This window comes from Schistocerca cancellata, chromosome 9 (assembly GCF_023864275.1).
Source record: "Schistocerca cancellata isolate TAMUIC-IGC-003103 chromosome 9, iqSchCanc2.1, whole genome shotgun sequence".
Lineage (NCBI taxonomy): Eukaryota > Metazoa > Arthropoda > Insecta > Orthoptera > Acrididae > Schistocerca > Schistocerca cancellata.
Window position 1 is genome coordinate 62994564 of NC_064634.1, and position 12348 is coordinate 63006911.

A 12348-nucleotide genomic window follows, 5' to 3' on the forward strand; every position below is an offset into this window, starting at 1 on the left:
GCTTCCCAGACATACTAAAGCATGCAAAAATCCTACCTATATATAAGAAAGATGATCCAGAAATCATAGAAAATTACAGACCAATATCATTTGTCATCTTTTTCAAAAGTCATAGAGACCATAATGAAAAACAGGCTCATGGGGTACTTAACAAAGTTAAATCTTCAGAGTAAAGTTCAATTAGGTTGCCGGGCTGGCAAAAGCACAAAGTCAGCTGTAGCTCATTTCTCAAATGTTATCCTCAAAGCACTAGACAAAGGAGACCAACTAACAGGGATCTACCTTTATTTGACCAAAGCGTGTGACTCATACACCACACAATTTTGCTAAACAAAACGCTAAATGCACTAGGAGTAAGAGGAGTAACAAACATGTGGTTTCATTCATACCTGCAAAACAGGATCCAACAGGTGGAAATCACTCAAACTAACTCCCAATCATACCTTTCAAAGCCAGAATATCAATTTAGGAGTCCCCCAAGGAAGTGTGCTGGGCCAATTCCTCTTTTTTAATATAAATCATCGATTTTCCACAAAGTGTCAAACATGGTGAATCAGTACTGTTTGCTGATGACAGTAACATCTTAATCAAAGCTGAGTTGCCAAGTATGCTCAATGCAAAAGCTGAGGAAACACTTAAGCATGTATGTCAGTTGATATATTTAAAAAGAAAGATGATGAGACTTACCCAACAAAAGCGCTGGCAGGTCGACAGACACACAAATAAACACAAACATACACACAAAACTCTAGCTTTCGCAACCAATGGTTGCCTCGTCAGGAAAGAGGGAAGGAGAAGGAAAGACAAAAGGATTGGGTTTTAAGGGAGAGGGTAAGGAGTCATTCCAATCCCGGGAGCGGAAAGACTTACCTTAGGGGGAAAAAAGGACAGGTTTACACTCGCACACACACACATATCCATCCACACATACACAGACACAAGCAGACATTTGTAAAGGCAAAGAATTTGGGCCAAATTCTTTGCCTTTACAAATGTCTGCTTGTGTCTGTGTATGTGTGGATGGATATGTGTGTGTGTGCGAGTGTAAACCTGTCCTTTTTTCCCCCTAAGGTAAGTCTTTCCGCTCCCGGGATTGGAATGACTCCTTACCCTCTCCCTTAAAACCCAATCCTTTTGTCTTTCCTTCTCCTTCCCTCTTTCCTGACGAGGCAACCATTGGTTGCGAAAGCTAGAGTTTTGTGTGTATGTTTGTGTTTATTTGTGTGTCTGTCGACCTGCCAGCGCTTTTGTTGGGTAAGTCTCATCATCTTTCTTTTTAAATATATTTTTCCCACGTGGAATGTTTCCCTCTATTATATTTATGTCAGTTGATAGACGCAAATAAATTAACCCAAAATGTAAAACAATAAAATAAAATAAAATAAAATAAAAAAAAATAAAAAAAACAGTATTAGTTTCCACTTAAACAGAAAACTGAACAGTACCAAGCTAAAAGATAATGACGAGCACATATAATGTGTACCATCAACAAAATTTTTAGGTATGCATGTCGACTCTCAACTGAATTTGGTCGAGCACACTGCAATACTTGGAAAGCGAATAGCTTCAGCATGCTATGCATTTTGGATAATAAATTCACTGTGTAGTGGCTCGTGTACTAGAACTGCATATTTTGCATATGTCCACTCTATAATTAGTTATGGCATATCCTTCTGGGGATCAACAGAGCAGAACAGACAAACAATATTTAAGGTGCAAAAAAGGGCCACACAAATCATAATGAAAAGTAGCAATAGATCCCATTACATAGAGTTATTCAAATCTTGGGGTATATTGAATACATTTTGCAGACAGTAATATTCATAAAAAAAACACATTGACAAGTTCCCGATAAACAGTTCCATACATGCACATGAAACCAGTCACAGACAACACTTACAACTCTATGGGAAAAACAAATCTAAAACTCAAAATAGCATGTTATATAATGGGATTAAATTGTACAACAATCTTGCACAAGGGATCAAAGAAATAAATGAAATAGATAATTTCAGGAAATCGCTAAAAAAATTTCTCTTGAAAAAGAGTTTTTATACTGTCAAGGATTACTTGGAATTATGCAAATATATAGTTATATGTAAAAATTATCAACTGTGTTGTTAATTGTTTTAACAATGTATCTTTATGTTACAATATTCATGAATTCCGATTGTGATAATTATAAATTTGTGTGGCTATTGTATATACTTATGTTGACAACATCCATACAACCCTGATTGTCTACAGATGGATAAATAAATAAATAAATAAAAAACAGATAAATAAATAAAATTTTATGGACCAGGTCATCTGAATTTACTTAAAGATTAAAATATCTGCAGGGATCATGTTTACTTATTTGCAGTAATCATCTTCTAACTGTAACTGCAGTAGCAATCTCTTTATTTTTATTGTCAACTTCAAAAGAAAGATTTTACCAAAACCAGTATGTAGTAACTTCTTTTCCTTCCAGTAGCTTTGAATCTCATGAAGTCCTTACAGATGGGAATTAACAGTTTTATTCACAGTAGACCATGCCAAAAGACAGTAAAGTGGACAATATAAGAGATATATGTCAAAAGGAGATTGAGAATTTGCGACACACACACACAAAAGCAAATATATATACCTCATCTTAGAAGATTAAGGAAAGGCATTTGTAGAATTAGAGAAAGCTTTTGACAATGTTGAAAATTTCTCTGTTTCAAATTATGAAGGTGACAGAGATAAAACACAGGGGGTGAAAGGCTATTTACAATTTGTTCAGTAACAGGAGGCAGTTATGAGAATCAAGGGGCATAAAGGAAAGCAGTGGTTGAGAAGGGAGTAAGACAGGGTTGTAGTCTATCCCCATTGTTATTCAATCTGTATATTGAGCAAGCAGTATAGGAAACAAAAGAGAAATTTGGAGTAGGAATTAAAATACATGGAGAAGAAATAGAAGCTTTGAGGTTTGCCGATGACACTGTAATTCTGTCAGAGACAGCAAAGGACATGGAAGAGCAGTTGAACGGAATGGACAATGTCTTGAAAGGAGGATATAAGATGAACATCAACAAAAGCAAAACAAGGATAATGGAATGTAGTCGAATTAGTCTGGTGATGCTGAGGGAATTAGATTAGGAAATGAGGTACTTAAAGTAGTAAAGGAGTTTTGCTATTTGGGGAGCAAAATAACTGATATGGTCGAAGTAGAGAGGATATAAAATGTAGACTGGCAATGGCAAGGAAAGCGTTTCTGAAGAAGAGAAATTTGTTAACATCCAGTATTGATTTAAATGTCAGGAAGTCGTTTCTGAAAGTATTTGTATGGTGTGTAGCCATGTATAGAAGTGAAACATGGATGATAAATAGTTTAGACAAGAAGAGAATAGAAGTTTTTTGAAATGTGGTGCTACAGAAGAATGCTGAAGATTAGATGGGTAGATCACATAACTAATGAGGAGGTATTGAATAGAATTGGGGAGAAGAGTTTGTGGCACAACTTGACTAGAAGAAGGGATCGGTTGGTAGGACATGTTCTGAGGCATCAAGGGATCACCAATTTGGTACTGGAGGGCAGCGTGGAGGGTAAAAATAGTAGAGGGAGACCAAGAGATGAATACACTAAGCAGATTCAGAAGGATGTAGGTTGCAGTAGTTACTTGGAGATGATGAAGCTTGCACTGATAGAGTAGCATGGAGAGCTGCATCAAACCAGTTTCTGGACTGAAGACAACAACAACAACAACAACATCAGCTTAGCTCATAAGTGACTGTGACACACAATGTCTTTGACAGCCATAATGAAAAAGAAGGGGCTAGGAGAGAGCCCCTTGGAACACCTGTACCAATTTCCAGAAAGGGAGAGTGTCTATTTCTAATTGAGAGAAATTTTGTTCTGTTGTTCAGGTAGAAAGAAATTACTGTTAATGTAAATTTTTCTACACATTAATACTCTAATTTTGGTAGTAGTATGTTCAAAGGAATGCAGTCAAATGCTTTACTTATATCACATAATACAAGTGTTCTATGGGTTGGTATGTAGAAGGCTAGATCCATTAATCTTACTCTCTGGGTGGGAAATACCTAAGAGAGAGGTGTCATCGGGAAAGACAAATTGGTTCTAAAGCCAGACTGTGGAATGCCAGATCTCTTAATTGGGTAGGCAGGTTAAAGAATTTAAGCAGACAAATGGATAGGTTGAAGTTAAATATAGTGGTAGGCAGCAAACTGTGATGGCAGGAAGAACACCACTTCTGGTCTGGTGCATATAGGGTTATCAATACAAGATCAAGTAAGGGTAACACACAAGTAGGTCTACTAATAACTAAGAAAATAGGAATAATGCAGCTACACCAATATGAAGTGAATGCATTGCCACAGCTCACCACAATATCACAATTTTATATTGCTCCTGTGAGGGGCTGAAAGCAAGGGAAACTACAGCTGTAATTTTTCCCAAAGGCATGCGGCTCTACTGTATGATTAAATGATAATGACATCCTCTTGGGTAAAAAATTCCGGAGATATAATAGTCTCCCATTTGAATCTTCGGGTGGGGTCTGCACAGGAGAAGTAGTCACCAGGAGAAACAAGACACATTCTGTGGGTTGTATTGTGGAGTGCTGCATCCCTTGATTGGCCATCGGGTAAGTTAGAAAATATAAAAAGGCAAATAGGTATGTTGCAGTTATGTACAGCGAGAACCAGTGAAGTTTTGTAGCAGAGGAGGGACAGGACTTCTGCTCGGGTGAGTACAGTGGTTACAAATACAAAATCAAACGGGTAATGCAGAGTAAGTCTAATGAGAAACAATAAAATAGGAGTGCCAGGTAAGCTAGTATGAACAGCATAGTGAACGCATTATTGTATCCAAGATAGACATGAAGCCAGTTTATATGCCAGCTAGCTCTGCAGATGATGAAGAGATTGAACAAATGTATGATGAGATAAAAGAAATTATTCAGATGGTTAACTGTGATGGGGGACTGAAATTCAATAGTAGGAAAAGGAAGAGAAGGAAAAATAGTAGGTGAATATAGACTGGGGAAATGGAATGATAGAGGAAGCCACCTACTAGAATTCTGCAGAGTATAATTTAATTATCACTAACACTTGGTTTAAGAATCATGAAAAAAGGCTGTATACATGGAAGAGATCTGGAGACACCGGAAGGTTTCATATTGATAGTATAATTGTAAGACAGAGATTTTAGAAACAGATTTTAAGTTGTAAGATATTTCCAGGGGCAGATGTCGACTCTGACCACATTTATTGATTATGAACTGTGGACTAAAACAGAAGAAATTGCGAAAAGTTGGGAAATTAAGGAGCTGGAAGCAGGATAAGTGGAAAGAACTGGAGATTGTTGAGAATCTCGGAGGGAGTATTATACATTGATTGACTGGGACAGGAGAAATGAATACAGTAGAAGATGAATGGGTAGCTTTGAGAGATGAAATAGTGAAGGCAGCATAGGATGAAATAGGCAAAAAGACAAGGCCTGTTAGAAATCCTGGGATATCACAGGAGATATTGAATTTAATTGATGAAAGGAGAAAATATAAAAATGGAGCAGGTGAAAGGGAATACAAACGTCTAAAAAATGAAATTGACAGGAAGTGCAAAATCAGATACTTCAGTTGCCCACAAAGGTATTTTTGCAAAGGTGAAACAGATATTAGATGTTTCAACATCCAACCCATTTACTATATTTGACTCCCAGCAACTGAGTGAGAAAATTTTCTCCCTGTAGAAATTTTGGGCCACAGTACATCATCTAAAAGGGAACTATGTCAGTAAGTAAGTGAATATCTGATTTAAAAAAATATTGTATTTCACATACTGGCCAATAGCTTTTTACTTTGTCCTTGTACTGTAGTAATGACCATAATGGAGCAATGAACAAGAGTTTATAAATTATTTAGTTTTATCTGATTGAAGGGGCACAGTAGAAGACTGGTACTGAACAGCATTTCTTGCAGCATCTAGTCAACAAACTGCACAGATAAGAGATTCAAATTAATCTTAACTCCTGTTTCATAATTAATGAGAAAATATTTCTGTGTCTTACCGGGCAACAATTTGTTGATGCATGTAATAAAAGAGTTCTCCTCTGCGATCTTTCCTGACAACAACATCAGGGCCATCGAAGGGGTATACGAGATGCCAGTGCCAATGATGCAGGTTGATGCCCAGGTCTTCTCTAAAATAGGCAACACGGTGTTCTTCTTCCACATCTGAGGCAGTATAATCCAAAGGCAATCTGAGAGGAACCTATGGTGTAAGAGTGTAAGATAATTATTCAGTGATATTGCACAATCTACTTCATTAATAACAGGAGAAACAAAATACTGTTCCAGTGAAGCAAAAAAGAAACAAAATTTGAAAAAAGAAAATTAGAAATAATGCAAATAGTATATTCTATTGCTTTGGAACTTAACATTATTCTTAGGCTCTGAAGGATAGTTATTTTAAGTTAGGGTATTCAGAATTTTTTAACATGTCAGAATTTCACACTCAACAGCTTTCTTTGTAGTAATAAAAATTGTTATAATAATCTTTACATACCCTGGTCCCATCTGTCTGAAATATGTTGGCCTCTTCTCGAGCACGATTAAGTAGTCCTCCACCTATGAACTTGTCAGGAAATGTTTCTGACAATGGTGGAATATTCACATTTCTGGTATCTGGTCTATGTAACATTGCTACTGAGAAAGAATATATGAACAGAAGTGGATTCAAATTCTCTCTGCAATAAGCCACAGCTGAACGAAAGTCCTCTGTAGTTCGCATACCTGTAAAAGATTTTTTAACATTTTAAACTGCATCACATTAACTATGAAATTCTTTGATTAGCGTGATTTGTGATGCACACAGTATTATTCCACATAAATATTTACAAAATGACTAAACAGAAATATAAAAACACAATTGAAAGTAAGATGTGACTTTGTAAAATAATATGTGACACTAAAGAAGACAGCAACATTTACACAGTCGTCAAACCTGAATTATTGTGTTGGATCAAATATTCATAGATATTAGTTATTTTACATTTACACATTCCGTGGACTTCGTAACTTACCCATAAGCACTTCAATAACACGTGCTGCAAGCTGTCGGTGGTACGGAATGAAAACAGAAAAGTTTTCTCTTTTACCCAGTCTCATGGGTTCACTTAAATCAGGAAGGTCAATCTTACGAATCTGAATCTCTTCCTTAACACGCCCAAATCGGCTTGGGAGTTCATCTACAATGGTTTTACTGCGTGAAGACTGCAATAAATGAATATGTTACGTTGCATGTATTTAAGACAATTTTTGTTAAGTGTGACACATGCAGGCATGGTTGTATTTGTAAGTAAGAGGATATTTGATCAGTTACTTTTTTGTACCATTTTCAATGTAGAAGGTAGATATAGTATTACTTGCTTCAGAAATGTTATAGTATAGACAAAATCAATGGAATGTCCAGGTTGGAATATCAACAATATTTTGAAAAGGACAGGTTGATACCCACCATAAAGATGACACATTGAGTTGCAGACAGGTACAATGAAAAGACTATTACATATTGAGCTGAAAGCTCAATGTGTGATATACTTTTTGTTGCACCTGTCTGCTGCCCAATGTGCCAACTTTACAGTGAGTAGCAGTGGCTATAGATCAGAGCAAAGTAGGGTCCAAAGGAAGAATACAATCCAAGTGCTACAATCCAAACAAGCCTATGAAATGAGGTTTATGTGTTTTCTGTCTCTATGATTCAGAAAATGGTTATGTCTTTTCTTACATACTGCTTTATGGAAAGAAAACTATGGAAAGTCTAATTCATCCCAATTTACCTTTTGCAACCCAAATAGTGGTTCATTTGGCACAGCAATTGCTAGCTTGTGCAGGTGGTTCATGCTATAACATCTTTACTGACAGATTCGACTTGCTTAGGAACTGCACAAAATGATATTTCATCTAACAGTTACAGTTATGCCTTCTAGGAAAGATTTTCCATGTGATTTGAAAAAGACAAAACTTGCTAAATATGCCTATCAAAGTGAGGTGAAAATTATGTGTCTTTCATTCTATGACAAGAGATTAGTGACTGTGTCGAGTATATTCTTTGGTCCTCAATCCCAACTGATCACCGGTTATAGGAAGAGAGAGCCTGTGCAGTTCCTGAAACCCACTGTTATTTTGGAATACACAAAGTTTATGGGAGGAGTGGAGAGGGCTGATTGGTAATGTGGTTGCTATGGTTTTACAAGGCAGTCATACAGCGAACAGAGAGTCAGTTAAGTGAGAAATACAAATTCAAAGAAAAGAGGAAGACTGCCATTGTCTGGCACTGAGGAGAGACTAGATGGGAAGATGTATTTTATAATGCAAAATAAAAAAAATCAACAAAGGATTGTACAGTTTATAGCAAACACAAGTATAAAGGAGGAAGAAGAGAAGCAATTTTCTACTGTAAAACAAGCAAGAGGAAGCCTGAACTTCACTCGGGAGAACATTTTAATAACTATACAGAAAAAATTATAAACAACTATAAACAAACACCAATGTAGTTTAAAAACTAGTGTAAAAGAAAATAAAGTTGTCAAGTGACATTATATTGCATTTTATTTTTTATAAACAGTAGTGTAATAACCCGTAGTGCCTTACATCCTCAGCTACATAAAATAAATAAGAATTGAGGAGAAAGCAGTGAGTACAAAAACTGAATTGGAAAGTGTTAATATTATTTATTGCCAATAATAATAAATCAGTTTCAGTAGCACTGTTATTTACACAGCTGCAATACAAGACAGAAAAATAATATCCATACAGACTTTGCCTCCTTGTCTAGAGTTCAATGTTATATGTTCTTATGTAGAGGTCTTCATCAAGTTAGCATCTAATATGAAGCAAGAAACTGAGAATCCCTATAAAATTTAAAAGAAAATTAATATTGTCCTTTTTAACCACTCCCTCTCTAAATTATCCATGTTGATTCAAGAACTGAATGTTCTTGTTAGCTGCAAGACAAGTAGTATTGTGCATTGTAAACTGGCCTCTACTCTTACTATATACAGATAACAATTGTTTTATAACAATTATCAGTGAGATTAAGTAGATGTCAAGGTAGCAGTGTGAAAATAGGTACCAGCTATTTAGCAACCTGAGAAAGCAGCAGTCTGTTTTTACAGAGTAGTGGCTTTCCTGTTTATCATTTTCTCAGTTTATTTGTCCCATATCTTATTGCACATTTGGGATAGTTACTCTGTATGTTGACAGATAACATTACAAATTACAAGCAAGGGAACACAGGGGCAGAATAAGTAAAGGTTGGTTGGTTGGTTTGGGGAAGCAGACCAGACAGCGTGGTCATCGGTCTCATCGGATTAGGGAAGGATGGGGAAGGAAGTCGGCCATGCCCTTTCAGAGGAACCATCCCGGCATTTGCCTGGAGTGATTTAGGGAAATCACGGAAAACCTAAATCAGGATGGCCGGACGCGGGATTGAACCGTCGTCCTTCCGAATGCGAGTCCAGTGTCTAACCACTGCAATAAGTAAAGGAACTTACCAGATAATCTTCAGGTAGTTGAAATATGACATCATTGTTGCCCTTGGGAAAGAATACTGGTTCTTTAGGACGATCATAAAAATAAAGCAGGCTTTCTGCTACGGGTGTTTGTTGTGCCATTGTTCTGCCTGCTGTTGTATTCCCTATTGAAAATGGAAAAAAAATTATATAACATATTGGGTGCTAGTGCCATTTGGATATTTCTGAAGTTATTTAAGCATTTTGTACTTGTTCTAACGCTCTTCTACCCATTCACAATAATGAGTTTAAACAACATGCTAAGTACAGTAGTATTAAAATTGCTGGAAATAAACACAATTCAATGTTTTGCATACTGAAATGACTTTATTATTGTGCAAAGAAAAAAAGCCACTAAACAGAAAAAGGATACAAAGAAGGGAAAGAAAAACAATTAATGGAAAACAAAATAATTAGTTACTTCATGCAAATTCTCAGATGAAAAAAATTCATAAAAGAACTCTGTGTATGTCACAGAGAAGCTAAAATGTGAGATTTAATATTAAATATGTAGACAATATTTGACAACCTCAGAGATATTAAATATATGATGATGCCATGATCCAATGCCTTTGCTGGAAATGTTATATTCCAAATAAATTACTCTATTCTTAACTGTCATGAAAATAATTAAGTACTTCAGTGTCAGAGCTATGAAATATTGATCAAAATCAGTACTGTATTTTAAATATTCCCATTTAGCATATTGTTGGCATAATCAAAACAGTAAATATGCAAATTAAACAAAATTATCCTTAGGCATTAATGATTTTAAGGGAAATTTTACTTCTGATAGTTTAGCAGGTTAATTCTTTTATTCAAGTTGTAAGACTTACAGCTTATTCAAAGACCATGAGCCCTAAACCAGCATCACCGGCACTCTGTGGAGGATTCTTACTGGGTTTTATAGTTTAGATTATTCTCCCCTACCTCCCAGAATTCAAAACAGGATATTGCTCTAACTTCTGCTCCCACAGATAGCAGCATGTGGTTGCCAATATCCTGTGTGGTATTTCTCATCTAGATACCTTCACAGCATTGCTCAACTGGTGTTCCATACACAAAGAAAAAAACTAAATACCATAGTAAAAAGAAGAAGAGAACTTTAACAAGAGTGTTGTGAAAATATTTATTTTAAAATTCTATGATCCACAGTGTACAAGTGTTGTGTCAAAATTTGACTTATTTTACATGAATATCAGACTTATTTCACACAGCAAATGTTCTGTCAGTATTGACCGCTGGTAAACAGCAAATCAAGGCCTATCTTTCCAATGGAAGTTTGTCTTATTTGCTCAATAATCAAAAGTAATAGGATCTGTCACTAAAAAAATTAAACATAAGGTTATATAAAGCAATGGAAAGCCCAGGATGGAATATCAACATTATTATGAATATGATGGTTTGCTACTCATCATAAAGATGATACATTAAATTGCAGACATTCACAACAAAAAGACTGTTATATATTAAGCATTCAGTCAAAGCCTTTTTCAGAAAGGAATACATATACACATTCACACAAGCAAGCATATCTCTCACACATATGATTGCTATCTCTGGCCAGATTCTGACTAGAGGGGTAGTGGTCACATGTGTGTGAAGTGTGTTTGCGTGTTGAATTTATGTGTGTTTTCCTTTGTGAAGAAGCCTTTGGTCAAAAGCTGAATGTGTAGCAACTAAACACAAGATTAAATCACCATCTTTAAATGAGGATCTTATTTAAAGCTGTGTTACAAGCATTTTTCTCTTTACACATATGCATATCTTAACAGCTCATTTATGGAAAAACTATTCTTATTCTCACTATGTAACTAAATTTACAGATACAGAAGACAATAGCATTAAATATTAACAAATTTCTGAATCAAATAAGATATTGAATACGGTACACCAGATTCAGTGATTTATGAAAACAGTCACAGAAGCTGGGTATAAAAGTAATACAACCCTTTCACTAGACCTCAATAGGTAACACATACTGTGAGTTCAATTGCATCAAAAGCCAAAAATACAGAAACCCTTGTACTGCGAGTCACAATTTAAAGTTAGGTAGTAATTTACTTGTTGCACAGGTCATAATTGTAATCTCACACTGTGAGGTAATATTATGGTCATAGTACACTTTCTCAATAAAATCCAGCAAATCACAATTCAGAGTTTGACAACTAATGCAAAGTCCAGTAATGGTGGAAAAAATTGTTTTGGTGCTTATTGTATTCCCAAACTAACTGTCTCATCAGTGTAAATTAGATTTCCATCGAAAATGAAGTTTATTTACTAAAGTTCAACATTAAAATTAGTGTACATTAAAAATTGTGAACTTGACCTGTTGTACTCTCATGAAAGTTTTCATTCTGGATGAACATAATCGTTTATTCTTTACAAATACTGGAAAAAACACACTGAACAAAAATTATGGTTATGTACAAAAAATTCATGGTTCTTCATCACTTGTAGCGGGGTAAATGTTCCTAGTACTGTTCAATGTTGTTAATTTTTGGTAAAAAAATGGAGCATTGGAGAAATAAAAGTAATAGATCCATTAAATCTTTCTTTCTCTTTGGTAAAATGTTGCATGGTTTGGAATACTTCAGAAGAACTTCCAACATTTGCTGTTTTCCCTGCCTCCTGAAGCTCACAGTTTGAAATGGTTCTTCTTTTTCCAGTGATGTTTTATAATATATAATTCTTAGTTGGTGTTCCTTGGATTGAAGCCACCTGACACTCCTCCATTGGAATGGATTACCATCGTTGTCTTTGGTGCGATCTTGTAATTGGTGTTTCAT

General features: G+C 35.6%; 1 protein-coding gene across 1 annotated transcript in view; it reads right to left on the bottom strand.

Moving 5' to 3' along the window:
- LOC126100208 (phenoloxidase 1-like) overlaps window positions 1-10504 on the bottom strand; it is a 34396-nt gene extending 23892 nt beyond the window's left edge. The window contains exons 1-5 of the mRNA XM_049910770.1: window positions 10396-10504; window positions 9542-9684; window positions 7070-7259; window positions 6553-6779; window positions 6056-6258 (exon numbers count right to left, since the gene is read on the bottom strand). Coding sequence (XP_049766727.1) covers window positions 6056-6258; window positions 6553-6779; window positions 7070-7259; window positions 9542-9661 — 740 coding nt within the window. The 5' untranslated portion in view covers window positions 9662-9684; window positions 10396-10504. The remainder of the gene's footprint in view (window positions 1-6055; window positions 6259-6552; window positions 6780-7069; window positions 7260-9541; window positions 9685-10395) is intronic.
- Window positions 10505-12348: the final 1844 nt, after the last annotated feature.